The sequence below is a fragment of the Pelodiscus sinensis genome, chromosome 1 (assembly GCF_052426305.1).
Source record: "Pelodiscus sinensis isolate ZL-2025 chromosome 1, ASM5242630v1, whole genome shotgun sequence".
Lineage (NCBI taxonomy): Eukaryota > Metazoa > Chordata > Testudines > Trionychidae > Pelodiscus > Pelodiscus sinensis.
In genome coordinates, this window is record NC_143052.1 from 112,611,670 (window position 1) to 112,632,447 (window position 20,778).

The following is a 20,778-nucleotide window of genomic DNA, read 5'->3' on the forward strand; positions in this document are numbered from 1 at the left end:
CTGAGAAGCAAGAGAAGCTAAGGGTGCTCAGCACATCACAGGATTGAGCCCAAACATATCCCTGGACATATCTTTGGGTCTCCAGGGCTGAAATACCACCATAAAACTCCATTGCACTGCTTAGGTTCTGAAATGTGCCCCGGTCACCCCCCTCCTTTCATCCTATCACCCAGTCTGTAAGGAAGGGGCGTTCGTTGGCATTTCCTTCACCCCATTTCTCCCTCACTCCCAACTTCCCATTTCTAATCAAGAGCAGGAATGGCATATTTGAAATTTGCTATGTCTATCACTCAATAAGAGGTTGATTTTCAATCATGTTCAGGCCCCTTTCCGCAACTCTGGCAAAATAACCTCCTAGGCAAGGCGTATTTCCAGTTGAGGGAGAGTTGCAATTTAGGGGCTTTATACCAATCCTGTTCATAGCACACAGCATGGGCGTGGGGTTGAGCGTGTCAGGGCAGAAGCAGAGGTGAAAGAAAGGGGGTGCTCTCTGGTGCACTGCTCTGGTAAGAGCTCGCTGTGCTCCAGCAAGAGACACTTTGGGGGCTCAGAGCAGGCAGTTCAAAGGGGCCGGCCAAGGGCATGCTGTAGGGGAGGCGCACGCACTCCCAGCCGGCTTATTGTGTGGCCACAATGGCCTGCCCTCACCCCTGTGCATCCGTGGCAGCCTGGCCCCACTCCTGGAGGGGGGTAAAAGCAGCTTCCGTCCCACCCGCGGTGGCCCAGCCCCAATCCTATGGCAGGCCCCGTGGTCTGTTCGTGAGAGGAATTCAGTGGCCCTGCTCTGGCCTCGCTTCTCCCAGGGGTTGTAGAGGCCCCTGTTTGGCCACAGCAGCAGTCTAACCCCCATCTGCTGTGGGAGGGGCTCGTGGCAGCCCTGCTCCTGCCACAGCGGGGGAAGAGGCAGAATCAGTCCCTGTCCAGTTGCAGCTGTGGCTGCGGGCACCCAGCCATGGCCCTGATCTTGGTGTTGGTCCTGCAGTCTGGCCCCCATCTGCCACAGGAGGGCCCGGCAGTGGCCTTATTTGGTCACAGCAGCCCAGGCCCGCTCCTGCCACAGAAGGAGTAGGAGGGGAGCCGGAATGGGCTGCAGTGATCCTGGCTTGGCCCTCGACCAGCTGCAGCAACCCAGTTCTGGCCAGGTAAGTTATCCTTTCCCCAGACCCCCCTACTCTCCCTCCCATCCTCAACCCCCTACCCTGCATCCTGCATACCCACCCCAGACACCCAAATCCCCTAAGCCCCATATACCACAACCATGTCTCCTGCACCTTGCCACCAAACACCCAGCTGCCCTGCCCTGAGCTCTTCATATGTCCCAACCCTAACTCCTGCACCCTCTGGCACCACAACCCTCTGCCACCCTGAGCTCCCCGCACTTCACCACACACTTACATTTCTTACAGGTACAGTTGTATTGCACCCCATTGTGCTGAGGCCTCTGCCAAGGGGAGCAAGTTGTTTTAGGTCAGTACCTGTAAGAAATGTAAGTTACTTTTCTTCCTGGGCAGTAAGCAAAGGGCAGGAAGAGGTAGGTATGTTTGGAGCCCACTACTACAGCTATTCTTTGTGTGACTTAAAGGCACTTCTGGCCCATCTATTTAGCCACAATGCAGGGATGAAGTTACTTAGAGTCAAGGCCTCTCTCTCTAAAAACATGCTACTTGTCCCACTGGTTGAGGTGGCGGAGCTGCCTCCTGCTGGCAAGTCTTTCTTTACTCTTTTAGTGTAGACATATATGTAATGTTGCCTTTTTAACTGCTATCTGTGACATTTACCTCTGCACTTTTGGGAGTGGTGCCTGGTGCTTTTTATCCGGAATCCTTGCTCACCGCTCCTGTTACCTTTTCCATTCACAGGATCCGAGTGCCAATAGGACATGCAGAACAAAAGAAGAGTGTCCCATACCAAATGCTCTTGCTGTTGGAGCAGATGCAGCGTAGCAAACAGAGAGCCGTGTATCCCCAGGAACTTGCCCATTGTCTCACTGTGCACAATTTGAAATGTAAGTACCAACCAACCATCCCCCCGTCCACTGAATGGGGAAGTTACCAAGCACACACAAGCTCATTGTGCCTTCTGACTCACTTCCTCATGTGATGTAGGAAAAGTGGTGGCAGAGCCATGCTGGCTTCCTTCTGGGGAAGGGTTGCTGGGCCTTATTTCCAGATCAGGGAGATCAACAGCCCTGGAAAGTGACCTCACTTTTGGCCAGAGGATGCAGTGGCTGCACATACTCTATAGAAGCAGAATGTTTTGCTGTTGAGGAAGGAAGGCACTTTGGTTCTAGACCTGTAGCCACTAGCCACATGTGGCTGTTTGGCCGGGTGAGTGTGGCTAGTTTGCTATAGCAGTGACTACTGCTTCAGAAGTGGTTGGACACCATAGTCTACTCTAGACAGAGCTGTGCATGCTTTGGGAGTCAGGTTACTGCTTGATATTTCTGGTTATATTGACATGATCATAGGGGGGAACTGTCCCCTCTCTCTCTCATTAGAAAATGATGCCATGTCTACATTAAAACTTTTGTCTCTCAGGGTGTGAAACACCCCTCCCCCTGAGTGACATAAGCTTTGTTGGCATACATCATGTGTGCACAGACGTACTCCCACTGACATTGCTTCAGATACTTCTTTAGCTGGTATTATTATGTTGACAGGCGAGCTCTCTGCCGTTGGCATAATAATGCAGCTACATGAGCGATCTCACGGCAGCACATCTGTGCCGCTGTAAGCTTGTAAGTATAGACATGGCCTACATGTCAGCTGGGAGGAAAAGAGGGAAGATAATGGATAATTATCATCCAAATCCATGAGCAAATAAGACATATCCAACTTTTTAGCTGTGTCATCCATGCTGAGAGAAGAACTGATTAGATTAGCTTTTCATCTGTTTCTGTATATATCTGATCAGTATTGATTACTGATGGGTATGTCTGCATGCACACGCATTCAAATGCAAAATCCTACATGTATATTGGACTAATCTTTATGATGTAAAATGCTGGAGCTACAGAAGAGATATACCAGCAAATTCAAATGTGGTATAGGCAGGAGGGTAAGCAGTTGAGTGTGTTTACATCAGAGCTAAATTTGTCCCTCTTTGAATTGTCTACATTTAGCTGCCTCAGCTCCAATTCAAAAGAGTTGTCCAAATAAGTTTCACAGGGTTCTACAATGTGGCCCCCACTCTCTCTTGTCTCTAATATAGAGGAGTGGTGCATAAGCCCAATAGACCCTAGCCTACTATGCGCTGTCTGGATTATGAAAGGACTATTACATTCTGGGACCTGTAAATTCTATGTGCTGTACCTCCATATTAGAGGCACGGATGGCTGTAATCTGCTTATTGGTATGCAAATTAAGGAGCAGATCCTAACGCAAGAACACAGCCCAATTATCTGCCATGGGCAATGGGTAGATTTGCAGGGAAACTGAAGGCAAAAAGCCTGTGCCCCAGGCTGCAGAGGTAATTTCAGCAGCCCCTAGTGTACAGGTAGCCTCTATGGAACAGGGCTCAGTGCTGCACGGGGTGTGTGCACTCTCTGCCTGGCTCCTAAATCCTCCCCTTTCACCCCTGCCTCCCACACTAGATTCACCCCCCGCCACCAGCTTGAGCAATGGAGCTACACTAGTGCTGCCCCATGGAGGAGAGCACAGGATTTTTCCTTAAGTGGCATGTTCTCAATGGGGCTCTCATAAGAAAGCCCTGCAGAAAACTACCTTCCATGCCTCTAGGTTTGCAGATGTGCCATTTGAGCCCAGTAAGAAATCCAAGTGTAATGTTATTGCATAGTACTTGGCTCCTTGAGCCAGCAGGGAGTGCTACAGTAGCAAGGTGTTCAGCCCCTGGTTGGAAGGAGCCGCCTCACATTGTTCCGTAATGACAAAGATTGCTTAAGAGCGACTTTGAACTCCGGGGGAAACTCCAGCCTTTCCTCATAGGTCAGAAGGATGTTTGTGTTGGTATGGAGGGGAGGGTTGAAACAGGATAAAAAATGCAAATGAGAAAGCGGATGAAAACCTCAGTCTCCGAGAGAGGCTCCAAGGAGTGAAATGTACTGCTCTCAATGCTAACTTTGGCTGTAATGTCTCTCTCTGTCCAGTGTTTGTCCAGTATGATGCTGCTCAACTCTTCCTGAGCCTCTGGAACCTAATAAAGAATCAGATCACAGACTGGGAGCTGGTAAGTGCTCTGGCTGAAAAATGGAATGTACCACCCCGCACCCTAGAGATTTCACAGCTTTCTCTCATCCCTAACCTTTGTTGTCTGTGAGATGCCACGAGTCACCTCCACCTCATTTAGCATCCTGCTACGAAGCAACCCTGCCTCTCACCTCCTCCTCCTCCCCAGCCACAAGGAGCCTTGCAGCCATGGACTTTGACAATTCAAGTCTCAGTTAAAATGTATCTGTTCATCTTTCAGATCACACCACGGTGGGGGATATTGCTTCTTACTAAGAAAAAACACCCCTTTTGCAAATCTGCGTTTGGTTAATTCATGTATCTTCCTAATTCAAATGGACATAAATATTGTTCAGTATGATCTTTAATACTGCCACCATCCCCTTGCATTAGTGTTGGTTAGCTGCCTCTAATACTCAGTCATTATTTACATGTTAATTGATTAGTAGCTCCTCCCATGGGAGGTTCCTAGGCAAACACTAAGGCTAGGTCTATACTGCACCCTTCTTCCGCAAAAGCTTATGCAAATGAAGCGTGGAGTAGAATATTGCCATGCTTCATTTGCATAATTAATTAGGGGCCGTTTTTGCGCAAGAAGCTTTTGTGCCAAAAGGAGCTGTGTAGACGACTCCCTTTTGTGCAAAACTCCCTCTTGCGCAAGAGCTGTTCTTCCTGAAAAAATGAGGAATGGCTCTTGCGTAAGAGGGAGTTTTTTCACAAAAAGGAGTCGTCTACACAGCTCCTTTTTGCGCAGAAGCCCCTTGCAGAAAAACAGCCCCTAATTAATTATGCAAATGAAGCACGGCAAGATTCTACTCCAAGCTTCATTTGCATAAGCTTTTGCAGAAGAAGGGTGCAGTAGAGACAAAGTCTAACACTGATTTTTCTCCATACCAGTAGCATTGTTTGTTTATGCAGGTTAAATGCAAAACTGTACATGCAAGTGCCTCATAGTTATGTCCACATTGCTAGTGTAGCCCGACTATGTAATCTCGCATGGCATTTATATCAGTGGTTCTTAATCTCTTTCAGAATCTGATTTGTTTTGTGTACCCCAAAGTTTCACTTCACTTAAACTATTTACTTACAAAATCAGACATAGAATACAGAAGTGTCACAGCACAGTATTGCCAAAATTGCTTACTTTCTCACTTTTAGTATATAATGATACAATAAATCACTTGGAATAGAAATACCATACGTGCATTTCAATGTATAATATATTCAGCGGTATAAACAAGTCATAGTAAGAAATTTTAGTTTGTATTGACTTTTCTAGTGCTTTTTATGTAATTGGCAGTAAAACTGGGCTACAATCTAGAGGCATTTATATATCCCATGGAAGACCTCTAAGTACCCCCAGGGGTTCTGAATCATATATGATTTATATTCTCCTTTAGATGCAGTAAAGATCCCTCTGTCTAGTTAGATGACAAATCTGGTTTCAAGTCCTAAAGAAGTGACACTGCATTAAGTGTCCATTGGGGCCACCGTCACACTTACAGAGGGAAAAGCATCAGCTGTGTTGTTCATATTCATTTCTTGTACTTTTCTACTCTTCAGGCTGACCGGTTGACCAGGCTGTACACTATCCGAGTGCAGGAATATCTGATTTGTGAGAAGTGTTCATTTGAAACTACGAGAGAGAGCAACATGTTAACCCTCCCTCTCCCAATGTTTAATTCCAGTTCTCAGAGACTGAAGACACTGGTAGGTTCAGCACTCCAACAGTATGCACTTAGGCTATGTCTACACTGCAAGGTTTTTGCGCAAATGCGCTTTTAAATTTAAATATCCCACGCTTGATTTGCATCTTCCCAGCAGGTCACCATTTTTTAAAATTTACAAGTCCGGACTAACTGCCCGCGTCTGCAAGGAGGTTTAACAGATAGTTCAATTTAGGGCTTTATTTTGAACTACTGGGTCCCTGCTGCGTGTAGACACAGGCGGTTAGTCCGGACTTGTAAATTTAAAAAATGGCGACCGGCCGGGAAGATGCAAATCAAGCATGGGATATTTAAATCCCGGGCCTGATTTGCAACTTCGAATGCCTACATTAGCCTCCCTAGTTCAAACTAGAGGGCTAGTGTAGACATACCCATAGACCCATGGAAGTGAAACAGTTCCCTGCAGAAATGGGGTATTCAATTGGGGCTCGGAGGGGAGAAGGAGGGGGGGCATTCTGACATCAGCATCCCTCTCTTCCTACCTCTCCCCCCACATAGCAAGCAGGAGGCTCCCGGGAGCAGCTCCAGGGGAGAGGGTAGGAGTAGCAGGGCAATGGGGTAAGGGGTAAATGAACTGCAGCTGTCCTGCTGCACACCTTATGGGTGTGCAAGGCGCACACAATTTATGGGAACCGATGGGAGTGCTCTCTGTCAGTCCGCCCTGGTTCCAAACCCCCACAAGGACAGGCTGCTTTTCCAGAAAATCCTGTAAGTAGTGAACAAAGCAGGCAGCCAAACAACAGAAGTGAGGATTGCACAACTTCAAATGAGCATGTGCTCTAATAGATTAGCATTGTTATGTTGCTTAACAAGACAAATGTTAAGTGAGCAGTTGCTGCAGAGTTGGAACTATTAGAGGCAAAAATTAAATTTTTAAATGTGGAAAAGAAGGGAGGGGGGGAGCCTTTAAAACCAACCAGCATGTCTTTTGGGCTTCTTTTATTAACAAGAAAGCAGCAACAAAACCAACTTATTTTCCTTTGCTAGGCATCTTGGAGTACAAGACCTTTCGAAGGTTTGCCTTGAAACCACAGCCTTTGAAATAAGGCAGAGATAGAAATGTAACTTCTCAGAGGAGTTCTATTTGGCTGATAGACTCCTTCTTTGTGTTTCTAGGAGGATTCCCTGCATTGCTTTTTCCAGCCTGAGCAGCTGACTGATAACAACATGTGTCTCTGTGAACAGTGTGAAAGGAAAACATCATGCCTACAAGTGAGTGAGTCTTTCCCCTAATCCTGCCTACACATGCCACTGCTCTCCCACCCCCTGATCTGCTCCTGCACTCCACCCCTCCTGCCCAGAGCCCACACCCTAACTCTCTCCCAGAGCCTGCATCCCTTCCCACATCCAAACTCCCACCCAGAGCCTGAACCCCTTTTTGCACCCCAACCCCTGACCATGCCTGGAGATAGTGAGTGAAGGTAGGGAGAGTGAGTGATGGCGGGTGTGGGTGGGATGAAGAGGTGTGGACTGGTGCCTTGGAGAGGGGCAGGACAAGGGCATGGAGGAGCAGGACAGGAGGCAGGGCAAGAATCTTCATGTCTATACAGGTAGTCCCCGGGTTACGTACAAGATAAGAACAAACCTACAGTCCCTAAGTTGACTTTGTATGTAAGTCGGAACTGGTACATATTGTACCCCAGGTGTCCCCGATTCAGCCGCTGCTGAAACTGACCAGTGCTGACTACAGGAAGCCTGAGGCAGAGCTGCTTTGCCCCGGGCTTCCTGTAGTCAGCTGCTGGTCAGTTTCAGCTGCGGCTGACTTGGGGACGCCTGGGGCAGAGCAGCTGGGGTGCTGCTGGGTTGTTCCAGTAGCGCCGCACCTCGGCGCTGTGGGACCAACCCGGCAGCCCCCCACCTGCTCTACCCCAGGCATCGGCGAGAAAAGCCTGCTCTGCTGGGGGGGGGGGGGTCGCACTAGCTGCACCCCCCGCCCCCCAGCAGACCAGGGAGACGTGGAGCGGCTTTTCTCACCGCGGAGGACCCGGGAGGCGGAACCGCCCAGACGTGCTGCGATCCCGCCGCCCACGTCCTCTGCGGCTTTGCTCAGCATCTCCCTGGTCTGCTGCCCTCCCTCCCCACAGCGGACCAGGGAGACGCGAAGCAGCTTTTCTCGCCACGGAGGACGCAGGTGGCGGGACCACCGTGGCACGTCTCGGAGGTCTGCTGGGGGGCAGGGCGCAGCTAATGCGGGGTTCCCTCACCCCGTTCTTAAGTAGGGATCCGACGTAAGTCGGATCCAGGTAACCCAGGGACTGCCTGTACTTCAGGGCTACGTCTAGACTGGCATTATTTTCCGCAAATGCTTTTAACAGAAAAGTTTTCCGTTAAAAGCATTTGCAGAAAAGAGTGTCTAGCTTGGCATGGACGCTTTTCCGCAAAAGCACTTTTTGCAGAACAGTGTCTGTGCCAATCTAGACACGCTTTTTGTGCAAAAAAGCCCCGATCGCCATTTTCACGATGGGGCTTTTTTGCGGAAAACAAATCTGAGCTGTCTACACTGGCCCTTTTGCGCAAAAGCTTTGCTCAAAAGGGACTTTTGCCCGAACGGGAGCAGCATAGTATTTCCGCAAGAACACTGACAATCTTACATGAGATTGCGAAAAAACTTGCCAGTCTAGACACAGCCCAGGTGTATAGCAGTGCAGTCAGGCTTAATTGGCAGGACAAGTTTTATTAATGTTGCCAAAATAAAAGAAAGCGACCCCCTCCGGTATCTGTCAGGGTGAGTACAACCCAGTACTATCCTACTGCTCAGGCAGTGTATCCATTGCAGGGCATTGCCCTATAGGGACATTCCCTATTAGCATCTCTCTCACCCACCCTGCATTTTCTTCCTGCCAGCATCAGCAGCTGTTATGCCTGCCTGCGCTTGCTGTGATCCCTCTAACAGGTGCTCTCCTCCATCCCCTCCTGTGCCCTTGTGCAATAGGCAGGGGGAGCGGATAGATGAGTAATATATGCTTTAGAGTAAGGACCGTAGACAGACAGTGAATTAATGCACAGAATGGACACCTTAAGGCTGAATCACTTGGGAAATTTGGTGTGTGTGTGTGTGTGTAAAAAAAACTGCATTTCAGGTCCCACAAACAACTATGCTCCCCATGCTATTCCTGTGCTAGGAGTAAACTGTGAACAAGTGTCTTTCCCATATGCTTGAAGCTGAACTGTGGTCTATTACAGTGACAGGCTAAGGGAATTAATTCATTGTACCCGTGACCATTTCCCACCCTTGTTACACTCACACTGATCGTAGCATCTTCATCCATTCTTGATTCTTTCGTTCTTAGTTCACGTGTTTATTGCTTTGCAGGGCATGAGGCTAACATGTCTGCCACAGACCCTCACTCTCCACCTAAAGCGCTTCTACTTCAAGAAATCTACCTGGACTCAAAAGATCAGCTACTCTCTGCCTTTTTCACAAAGCCTCGATTTCAATCAGATACTAACACAAGAGCAATGTCACCCAGATGCCAAAGAGAAGGTGAGACACTCATCCTTTGCACTTGTGGGAAGCAGATTTTCGTCTTCCTCATTCTCTCAGCTCTCACAAGGAGAGACTCTCAGGTCAAACCAGACCTGCCGATGGGTGGGACAGTTGCACAGGGGCTCATGAGATTTAAAAGGGCGGGGGTATCCCAACCACTGCTGCCAACAGCACAGCAGGGCTAAGGCAGGCTTCCTGCCAACCTTTGCTCCGTCCCACTCTCAGAAGCAGCTGGCACCATCCCTGTTGCGCCTGGGAGTGGGGGGAGGTGTCTCCATGTGCTGTTCCCACCCTGAGTACCAACTCTGCAGCTCCCATTGGCTAGAAACTGCAGCCAATAGGAGCTGTGGGAGTGGTGCCTGGGGGCAGCGGTGCATGGAGTCCCTCTGCTCCCTGCTGCCTAGGAGCCGCTGCCAGAGGGGTGTACGGATTGCTTTGGGGAGCAGCCTAAGCTAAGCACCAACCCCCTGATCTGCCCCTGCACTCCACCCCCGCTGCCCAGAGCCCACACCCCAACTCTCTCCCAGAGTCTGCATCCCTTCCCACATCCAAACTCCCTCTCAGAGCCTGAACCCCTTTATGCACCCCAACCCCTGACCATACCTGAAGATAGTGAAGGTAGGGAGAGTGAGTGATGGTGGGGGGTGGGTTGGATGGAGGGGTGCGGACTGGTGCCTTGGAGAGGGGCAGGACAAGGGCATGGAGGAGCAGGACAGGAGGCAGGGCAAGAATCTTTATGTCTACACAATTAGATACTTGGCAACCCTACCAGGAAGGCATGTGGAAGCCCTGGCTGTGCCAGCAGCTCGCTGGGCACCACCCAGCTCAGGCCCAGAACCGCCCTTGCAGGTGTGGCTTATGCATGCATGCGTGGGGGATTGGGAATTGACTGTTCTTCCTTAGGGCCCAGAATTGCTTTTTCTTTTTCCCCACCACCTATTCTCCATGAAACTTCCCTACTCAGATTGTTCAGAATGAGAGACAGAACCAGGATTTGGTATAAGAATAATAGGAAAATCTAATCTGATTGGTGGTATTTATGAAGCATTTAGTGCCTTAGTATCCAGCTGCCTGTGTGGCAGAATTGAATACTTAGGAAGAATTCCTGTTACACGCAACTGAAGAATATGATCTTCCATCTTCCAGACAGGGCCATTGTCATTCTGTCACCTTGCTCAACTTGGGAGGATGTTTCACCTTTTCCTGAAGGAAATAGATTTATATTATGGATATTTGTCTCTGTTCACCATCTAGGATTTGGTCTTTATTTCATTGATAGTATCTCTTTGTGGGTCTTTTTAGGCCGATTGGCAGTATGATCTCTTTGCTGTTGTTGCTCATTCCGGATTAGCCAGCTGTGGTCACTATTGTGCCTACATTCGGAGTCTCACAGACTGCAGATGGTACTGCTTCAATGATTCCAGTGTCTGTCAGGTGAGAAAACCAGACTCACAAGACTTCTATTTCTCTGCTGTGCATTCTTTGGATCTCTAACTATAAACGCATGCATGCACGCACGCTCTCTGATGTGTGGGGCTGAGCTCATTTCTCCATCCCATTCTCTTACACTACAAAGGTCTGTGGATGATTTAGTGCCAGACAAGAAGAGGGAACCATGCTTTCCTTACAAAAGAATAAACAGTACTGCCAGTATGAGTGCTTTTTATTTTAGATTAGGTAAACAGAGGAAATAACTAACATAGTCTACCTGAGACCACATGCTGCATTTCTTTTCTTTAACAATGTGCACTGAACTGGACACAGAGCGGCTGCTAGGTTCTGCAGACAATATGGTCCTTAAGCTTTAAGGTATAGTTCACAGACACAGGGATCCAACATTCAATATACTCATTAAGAAAGGGGGGGGGGAATAGAGAGAGTGGAACTCCATTTCACAGAAGATTAGGGGCACAGCTCCCTTACTCGTGAGCCTATAATTATTGGAAAAGGATGAGTAGAACCTCTCTTGAGAACGTCTGTGCAGTTATCATTATCAGGAATTAAATTTGCTGCTGACACAAAGTGGGGGGGAGGGGTATTGCCAATACATAGGACAATTGCGGTATCATTGAAGAAGATACGGATGGCCTTCAAAACTGGAGTAATAGAAATGGGATTAAGTAGTGTGAAGTGCAAGGTCGTGCACTTAAGGACTAACTACAAGAATATTTTGCTATAAGTGGGGGACATAGAAGCAGCAAGTGACAGAGGAGGAGAAAGATCTGGGTGTACCGCTCAATTGCAGGGTGATTATGAGCCACCAGTGTGATGCTGTTGTGCAAAAAGCTAATGCAGTCTGTGGCAGGCCCCTCCCGCCTGGGTCCCCGACCCCTTGTGATACAGTCTCTCCCTGGCCCTTTAAGCCAGGCCAAAGGCCCTCTGGCCTGAGTCCCCGAAACAGTCTATAGCTGGCCCTTTAAGCAGGGCTAAGGCCCCCTGGCCAGAGTCCACAAAACAGGCTATAGCTGGCCCATTAAGCAAGGCTGAGTCCACAACGCAGTTTGTCGTTGTAGCGGGGGCACACCCCAGGTAGGGAGACCCGGGCCCCCCCTACTCCACTGGGTCCCAGCCCAGGGCCCTGTGAGCGACCAGGTACCGGGTCACTCTCTCGGCGGGGCCATCCAGCCGAAACGCGCCAAGGTTCTCGGGCCGGGAGCGGCAGCTCCTGCTCCTGCCCTGGGCCACTTCCTACCTGGACCCCCGGGCTTCCTTCCCGTGGACTTGCCCAGCTGGCTGCGGTCTCCAGGCCGGCGTCCCCTCGGCAGGCAGTCTCCGGGTTGCACCGATTCGCCTCCGCCTTCCTTCTGGCCTCTCCTGGAGTCCCTGGCAACCGCTGAGGGAGAGCTCCCTTCTCCTTCAGCTGCCTCCCCTGACTGAGTCCTGGCCCAGGCTTTTATAGCCCTGCTGCAGCCCGGGCATGCTCGGTAGGGCTGTGGGGGAGGGGCCTCTGCAGCCAGGTAACCCACACAGTCCTAGAATGCATCAGGCAAGGTATTTCCAGTAGAGACAGGGAAGTGTTAGTAACCATTATACAAGATCCTGATGGGATTTCTCTACACCCATTCCAGTCTGAATTCATCTTTCTTAAACACGGGAGACCAGTACTGCACACAGTACTACAGATGAAGGGCTACTGGGGTGATCAGAAGAGTAGAAGACTTACCTTACAAGAGAGACTTAATGAGCTTGTCATATTTAGCCTAACCAAACAAAGGCTGAGAGGAGATATAATTGATCTCTATAAAATACATCATGAGATAAACACCAGGGAGGGAGAGGAGTTATTTAAGTTAATGGCTAATGTTGACACAAGAAAAAATGAATATAAATTGTCCATCAATAAGTTTAGGCTTGAACATTTTAGGGGGTATTAGTCTGTACAAGATAAACTTAAAAAACAACAAAGGGTCTGGTAGCACTTTATATATTAACAAAACATGTAGCTGGTATCATGAGCTTTCATAGGCACAAGCCACTTCTTCAGATGACTGGCATTTTGAGTTTAGGATGTGCAGACCCAAAATAAAGTAGACCAAGATCTCTGATCATCAGAGGAGTGAAGTTCTGTGACAGCCTTTCTAAGACAACGGTGGGGTCAAAAAAAACTAACTGGCTTAAAGACTGAGCTTGGTAAGTTTATGGAAGGGATGGATATGACTGGAGTCCCAGGGGGGACATGCTGAGATTACTAAATCAAGACAAACTGTAAAGAATGGGGCAGAAACCCCCCAAATTGGTGATTATTCTAATATTTAGATTCTCCAAGCCAGCAACAAAACAGCTTCCACAATATCTTACTAGTTACCCAGAATCCAAAAATGCAGTTCCCATCCAGCCTTGGGCTCCTATCCAGACATCCCAGTCAAATATGATGAGGATAACTGAAAATCTTAATCATCGTATAAAAATTCTACCAATCCCAAATGATCAGTCATACTGAAGTAGAATCACCTATTTCCTATGTTTACACAGGCTACTAGTTGCACTCATCAGCACAAAGTAATTATCCATTAAGCAGCTCATAGACAGTCTACTACAAACTTCAAACAGAAATATAGACAATGATATTCTTACACTAAGTTCCTTCTAAATGCCAATATTCCTTTTTGGTCTCTGAATCAATAGATCTAGTAACAGATGGGAACCATCTGAACCCTGGCTAACATATAACAGCATATAAATAAACACAAACAGTTAGCATTACCTTTAATTCTGTAATATACAGCTTTGGATTTGCTCTATTCGCGCTATCATGCCTATGTTAGCAATTTATAAGAAATAGCCCTAATTACCATTTATATTCTGTTCTAATATGTCTTTAACGGTTGAATTTGGGTCATTTAGCTTGCTATTGCTTAACCCTTTCTGTCTCAATGTCACAGAGGGTACGATGAGATTGCCTGCGATGGAATGTGGCCCATCTGTGACTGCTAGTAATAGGTATCATCAAAGGCCAGAGAAGGGACACTAGATGAGGAGAGCTCTGAGTTAGTGTGGAGAATTCTTTCCCGGGTGTCTGGTGGGTAGCTCTTGCCCACATGCTAGGGAGTCTAACTGATGGCCATATTTGGAGTTGAGAAGGAATTTTCGCCCAGGTCAGCTTGGCAGAGATTTGGGGAGTTATTTGACTTCCTCTGCTATCTAGGGCGTAGATCATTGGCTGGCTTGAATTAGAATAAATGGTGAAGTCTCTGTATCTTGAAGTCTTTAAATAATGATGTGAGGACTTCAGTAACCTAGTCAGTGGTTATGGATCTATTACAGGAGTGGGTAGGTGCGGTTCTGTGGCCTGCAATGTGCAGGAGATCAGACTAGCTGATCACAATGTTCCCTTCTGGCCTTAAGTATCTTGAGTCCATAATGTATCTAACCATCACTCAAGAGTTTTTACCAGCGCACTCTGTTTGGTTCATTGCAGGTGTCATGGGACGATGTCAAAAGTACCTATGGGAATTCACGTTTTCACTGGTAAGGAGGTGCATCTTATTTTTCTCTTATGCTGCCCCCGCAGCGCTATTAGGCGAGGGGTTAGTGTCTGTATGGAAACCATTCTGAATTATGTTGGTCTGGAGTATACTTGGAGAAAGGAGACGATTTCTCACAGGATGGCCATGTTAATGCACTATTACCTGGCTGAAGTAAAACTACAGTCACAAGTGTGTGAGCAACAGCAGCCTTTCATTGTTCACCCCCTTTGTCACCCAGCCCATAAGGAGAGTGAGGTGCTAAGTACCTCACAGGCAGGGTCTCTCTCTCCCACCCTTCTACACAGATAAATCATAAGAGTAAAAGGTAGAGAGAACTCATCCTGCCAATTGAGCACCTTTATTCAGTCACTGTTATAGAGCTATCTGGACAGTGAAAGAAAGGACAAGGTCACCTCATCTGTGGTAGGACAGCTGAAAAGAAGCTAAGTTGGGGTGGAAGGTGGGTCTAACTACAAGCCTCCTCATGCTCACAATCGTTTTGTTCTTTTCTTCCGCTAGGGGTGAAACTGCCTATCTCCTGGTTTACATGAGAAAGAATCCCCAGTAGCCTCATCTGGGCCTGCTCCAAGGACTCGGGGCTCTGTGGAGGACCTGCCCAATTTATGGACTCTGACAATCCTGCTTCAAGAAGAATATGCTACAAATCCATCAGTACAGCAGAGTGGGAGGCCTGATCTAAGCTCAGTGGCAACACGTCACTGTGTATGGTGTGTGTGTGTGTGTGTGTCTGTGAAGGAAATGAAAGGTTCTGTGGGGGCACATGGTTACCCCATGGGCTGCCTCGGCTTCCACCTCCTGAAACTTGGTAGGTAGACAAGACAAGAGCAATCACCTCCTCCTCTTGCCCAGCCCCGTGCAGAGCTTGCAGTCATCCCAGCCTGGCTGAACGATCCCTTAACACATGTTCAAAACAAGGCCAAGAAAAGGGGCAACACAGTTGGGTCGCACAGTTGTCCCCTCTCCTCTGGCGCCATCAGGGTGGGTGGCACCAAGGTGGGATGGTGCTCGGGGCCTGGATCGTCTCAGTTAACAAGATGTTGGAGAACTATCAGCCACTTTTTGTAGGATGGGGGCAATCTGGCACCTCCCAGTCACCTCTTCCTTGATAGGCACACTGAAGGCAGCTGCCATTTCAATGTGCCCCCAGCAGCAGCAAGCTGTTATGTATTAGACCAGAGAAGAGCAACTACCTCCTCCTCCTGCTCTCTGTCTGGTGGCTGCCCAGCTGACACTGGGGCTGTGTCTAGACTGGCCAGTTTTTCCAGGAAATCAGCCGCTTTTCCGGAAAAACTTGCCAGCTGTCTACACTGACTGCTTGAATTTCCGCAAAAGCACTGACTTTCTACTGTAAGAAATCAGTGCTTTTTGCAGAAATACTATGCTGCTCCCGTTCGGGCAAAAGTCCCTTTTGCGCCAAAGGGCCAGTGTAGACAGCTCAGATTTGTTTTCCGCAAAAAAGCCCCGATCGCGAAAATGGCGATCGGGGCTTTTTTGCGGAAAAGCGCATCTAGATTGGCCACGGACGCTTTTCCGCTAAAAGTGCTTTTGCGGAAAAGCATCCGTGCCAATCTAGATGCTCGGTTCTGAAGATGTTTTTAACGGAAAACTTTTCCGTTAAAAGCATTTCCGGAAAATCATGCCAGTCTAGACGTAGCCTGGGGGTGCACTGAAGTAGCAGCAGTAGCAGGGTCTGCCCCCTCCATTCCCACCCTCATCTCTAGCCTGCTCTCCTCACTCACTTCTGGGGTGCTAGGGCCAGATGGGGCTTCACCTGAGTTGCCTGGTGCTGAGCACCCCATCACCACATTGCAGCTCCTCTTCCTGGTCTCATAGATGCGCCCTCCCCGCCCCAGCTCACCTCACTGCGGGAGTCTACAAAGCAGGTAGTGGGAAGCAAGGAAGGGGAAGTAGCTCCATGTGGTGGGCTGGGGAGCTCAGCCTGCTTCCCTGATGTACCCTCCCTTTCCGCTCCGCATGGACACACAGCGGGGGGGACCTGCTGCTTTTCACTGCTGGATGTCCCAGCAAGAGGATGCCCAAGAAATCAGGGGGTCATAGCCCTATGTACTACATCCCCAACTGCTGCCGCTGCCCCTCCCCACAATTGCCATTGTCTCTAGTGGCTGCTGCATAGAAATTGTCTCACTCACGCCAATGACTCTGCTCTGCAGACTGGCTCTTCCTTGCTCTTCCTATGGCTGCCTAGGCTGTGCAAGAGAGTGTGGCTCTGTGAAGAAAATGAAAATCATCTTAATTAGCAGGAAAACAATCTTCATATTGTGTCACATGTCCATGACCTTCTTGTGCCACTAGTTCAGCTTGCACATTGGCTCTCACTTCGCTGTGGTGCCGCTGGGAGGAGGACTTGGGAATGAGGAAAGAAGAGGGTTGGATATCAGTGACAAGTAACCTTCTGAAGTGCACATATTTATAAAATCTCATTATGGGGTATACAAGCTTTCAACTGTTATCTGTAGGGAAAGTTACAATTTTTGGCTATAGTGCTCGTGTGCGGCTACTTCCGACATACTGCATCTTGGAAAAAACTCAGTGACTTTGGGTGGTGCTGAAGAGAACACTTTCTGCACCAGAGTGGATCATCCTGCAGTATCTTCACTGGCACCACTCACATCTAATAAGTTTAGTACCAGCTTCATAATGACAGAAGCTATATGGGTTCTGTTTTTATTGATGCTTGTATAGATTTTAAATGGGTTTTTGGAAGGGAGAAGGGAGGTGAAAGAGTGTAACCGAGGGATTTATAATTAATTAGCAGGCATTTACAGCATTGTATGGGCAATCGGTTTTATTCTGTCCTACCTGCACTTTATTTTAAACTTATAATAACATTAATAACTGTAATTTATTGCAGAAGAGGCATTGGGTGGTTCAGAATAAACTATAATGTATAAATACTTGTATAATGTATAGATGCTACTTGCATTTTATGATAAATTCCTCTTTTGGTGCTTAATATTGCTAAAATGGTATCCAATAACAGACTACCGTGAAGCATTTGAGGATATATATTAAATGTCTCTGTTCAGGCAATAATCATGCAAAAGCTCATACAGTTACACAAGCATGATTTTTATATTATGAATGAAACATTGTGTGGCAGTGCCCTTGAAAATAAGCTTTGTCCATAAAGTCATCTTTTATGTCTTTGAACAGTAGTTGACAACTTACTGTGGGGGACAGCTGAACCTTGTAATCCTGTCTGAGAGCAATTTCCTTTGTTTTCATGCTGAACATGTTGCCTGACCTCTAGTGGTAGCAGAGTTGAAGTACAAAATGATTCTGTTAATGCAGGGGTGGGCAGTAATTTTCCCCGGGGGATGGGGCACTTACTTAATTTTGGTGCATGGCCATCTGCTGGGTCCACCCTGGAAGGGGCAGGGCTGGGGACGAGCCTCCCACCAGAGCTGTCTCGGGCCGGAGGCTTTGAATTAAAAAGCAGAGCATGGGGTTGCTGTGGCTATTTAAAGGGCTCACAGCTCCAGCTCCTGCTGCGACCGTGAGCCATGGGCCATTGAAACAGGATCCTACTACTTGGAAATTCGGTGGCATGGGCAGCAGGATATAATGGGCATTTTCTGCTGTGATGGAACTATGAACCAGAGATAGATCAAGCCTAACTAGGGCCTGGTTAAACCAGAAGTTTGCCCTTCCCAAATTCCTTTACGCCTCCTCCCCCCATCTCTCATTAGCAGTCATTTCTTCCCTGCTAGCCACCCTTCCTCAAACAGTTCCACCTGAGTCAAGCAATCTCTTCTTCACACCTGGAGCAACTGAACTGCCCTGTCCTCCCAAGGCCTGATATCTGGGGATATATCTAGATCACTTAACAAAACTCTGCTCCAATGTACCATGGCCAGTTTCAAATGCGTACAGAACACACAGAGCTATGGTCACTTCACCATGGAATTAGAATGTTAAGATGTGGCTAAATCTCTGTATTAAACTTCTTCATATGTTAAATCTCTTGCTTTATCCATATGGATCTGGAAAGACGTAATATAAGGTTATATGAAAAGGTTCATATAACCTTGTATTAAGTCTTACTTTAGCCATATGAATATGCGAAGACAATTGTTGGCCTTGGGAAAAGCAAGTGCCTGCTTTTGGAAGCACCCTCTTTGAAGATGAATGTGGCAGCGTTAAGACAACACCCAGAAGAAGGTACCACAGAAGACTTAACTGCATATGCATATGATGACTCTCACAGATTTTGCATATGCATATGATGACTAACTGGTATAGATTTGCATGAGAGGGGAGCTACTATAAATCTAAGGTATCTTGCAGGAGGACCCTGTGTTTTCATCTGGTCAACATTGGTACACCAATCTGAATCGGCAGAAGCCCGGCTCCATCCCTCCCCATCTAACTCACCTGGCTAGTGAAGTGAGGGGGAGCAGCTAGTTGTAACAACAACAAGACCAAGTATGTTTGTGTGTGTGAGAGAGTATGAGTGTAATATATCAGGTGCATATGATAAAATAGTGATTGAAATATGTATTCCCAATAAATGTGGTGTTTTGTCTTATCCCCCTGAAAAAGATCCCGTGAGGTACTTCAGGTACAACGAAGAGATGGGCCTAACTTCTTTCACTCACACGAGCCCAGCTCTTGGTTTTAGTGAAGTTATTCCTCCTATTCAAGTGGGGAGGGGAGTGAGTGGAGACTGAGGCCCAGTATATCTTTGTGAGGCAGGCAATTGCATCACTAAACCCACAAAACTATGTTCACGGTGTGCTTGACACAGGGCAAAAGTTTAGAAATTCACTATTTTCCCCACCATAGTAAGTTTTTCTCTACATTCTCACTCTGAGCACTTTCTTGTACTATGGGGGTACATAATGCAAGGCAAAGGAAGTGCCACTGCACATAGCTGTAGATGCGTAGATGCAGTGTTTTGTAGGACTGTGCTGCAACTATATTGTGTCGTTATGATACGTAGGCTAAGAAGCCCAAAGCTGTTGTGGCATCTTTGCCTAGAAAATATTTGCCTTGTGGTTTAAAAGCCAGGGATGAAAGTAACAAATTTCTTACAGGTACTGTCATATTGCAACCCCCCTGTGGGGGGCTCAGGGCAGGAGTTTGGGTGTGTGTGTGTGAAGGGGCTCAAGGCAAGGGACTGGGGAAGTGTTTGGGGAGTTCAGGGCTGGGAGTGTGGCCACTGTGCTGCCCAGCTACTGGAACTCCCAGGGTGGCAGGGACCATACTGCCCAGCCGCCTGAGCACTGGGGCTGGAGCCTGGGTGTGTTATGGCTGCGTTGTGCAGGATGCGGGCACATCCAGAATTCCTCCCCCAGCCAGCCAATCTCTTATCAGTGCACTGCACTGGGGTGCACCAACTTACTTTCACCTTTGTTAAAAGCCGGTCCTGAATGCTGTGACACAGGAGCCCATCAGTCTCACAAAATGTAGCTCTACAAAATTAGGGACAAAACCAAAGGCGCGACTCTTGTTAAAGACAGGAGATGTGTAAGACCTCAGAGATTTCATCTTTCCACAGCAAAGCTAAATTCCATTTTATCAGGACAGAGCTCGGTATGCATAGAATAGACCAGTGAGTGCCTCTTCCTCACTGTAATTTTATCTCTGAGGTCCACTGTCCTATGTCAGACTTTCCTGGCAGCCACTAGAGGGCAGCAGAACAAGACACCTGCTTCCCTAAGAACAGCAGATTGCTACAAACCAGAGGTGGGCAACAATCTTTAAAAGGGGTGCCACTCCAAGAATTTTGGTTAGTGGTCATAGGCTGCACTTTTCTATTATATTAATGGAGGGGGTGTGGGTTTGGGATGGAGTTTGGATGCAGGAGGGGGTTCTGACTTGGACAAGGGAGTTGGAGGATGGATGGATTTGGGTTAAGGCTTGGGTACAAGAGGTGGAAGGGTTATCTTTTATCAGACCAATGTCTGTTGGTGAAAGAGACAAGCTTTCGAGCTTACACAGGTCATGCAGGCTATGTGTAACTCAGAAGCTTCTAAAAAATCCTGGAGTGTACAAGGCTACCACACCACCTGGTGTTTGGTTACTATATTTTCTTCTTCGAGTGGTCCCCGTGGGTGCTCCACTCAAGGTGTTGGGTCCCGTCCTGGCGCCGCTGGTCGGAGATTTCCAGAGCCGTAGCCAGGCCGGACCGCGCATGCGCGAGCACAGCGCGCAGCGTTGGCGCCTTTGTAACGGTCCGGGCCCCTCCTCCCCCGTCAGTTCCTCTCAACCGCCTGTGGTTGCTGGCGGAGCGCCGTTTGTCTCCTCAGAGAGAAGCCGTTTCTTTAAAAAAAAAAAAAAAGAAAAAAAAAAAAAGGAGAGAGAATTATAGATAGTCAACTTTGGTTAATAAAGTTAGTTAGGTACTAGTTAAGGTTGAATTAAAAAAA

General features: G+C 47.9%; 1 protein-coding gene across 1 annotated transcript in view; it reads left to right on the top strand.

Moving 5' to 3' along the window:
• Positions 1-20,124, top strand: part of USP18 (ubiquitin specific peptidase 18) — a 33,623-nt gene extending 13,499 nt beyond the window's left edge. The window contains exons 5-12 of the mRNA XM_006135471.5: positions 1,860-2,005; positions 4,106-4,185; positions 5,748-5,894; positions 7,028-7,123; positions 9,225-9,395; positions 10,701-10,832; positions 14,317-14,366; positions 14,885-20,124. Coding sequence (XP_006135533.1) covers positions 1,860-2,005; positions 4,106-4,185; positions 5,748-5,894; positions 7,028-7,123; positions 9,225-9,395; positions 10,701-10,832; positions 14,317-14,366; positions 14,885-14,933 — 871 coding nt within the window. The 3' untranslated portion in view covers positions 14,934-20,124. The remainder of the gene's footprint in view (positions 1-1,859; positions 2,006-4,105; positions 4,186-5,747; positions 5,895-7,027; positions 7,124-9,224; positions 9,396-10,700; positions 10,833-14,316; positions 14,367-14,884) is intronic.
• The last annotated feature ends 654 nt before the right edge of the window (positions 20,125-20,778 follow it).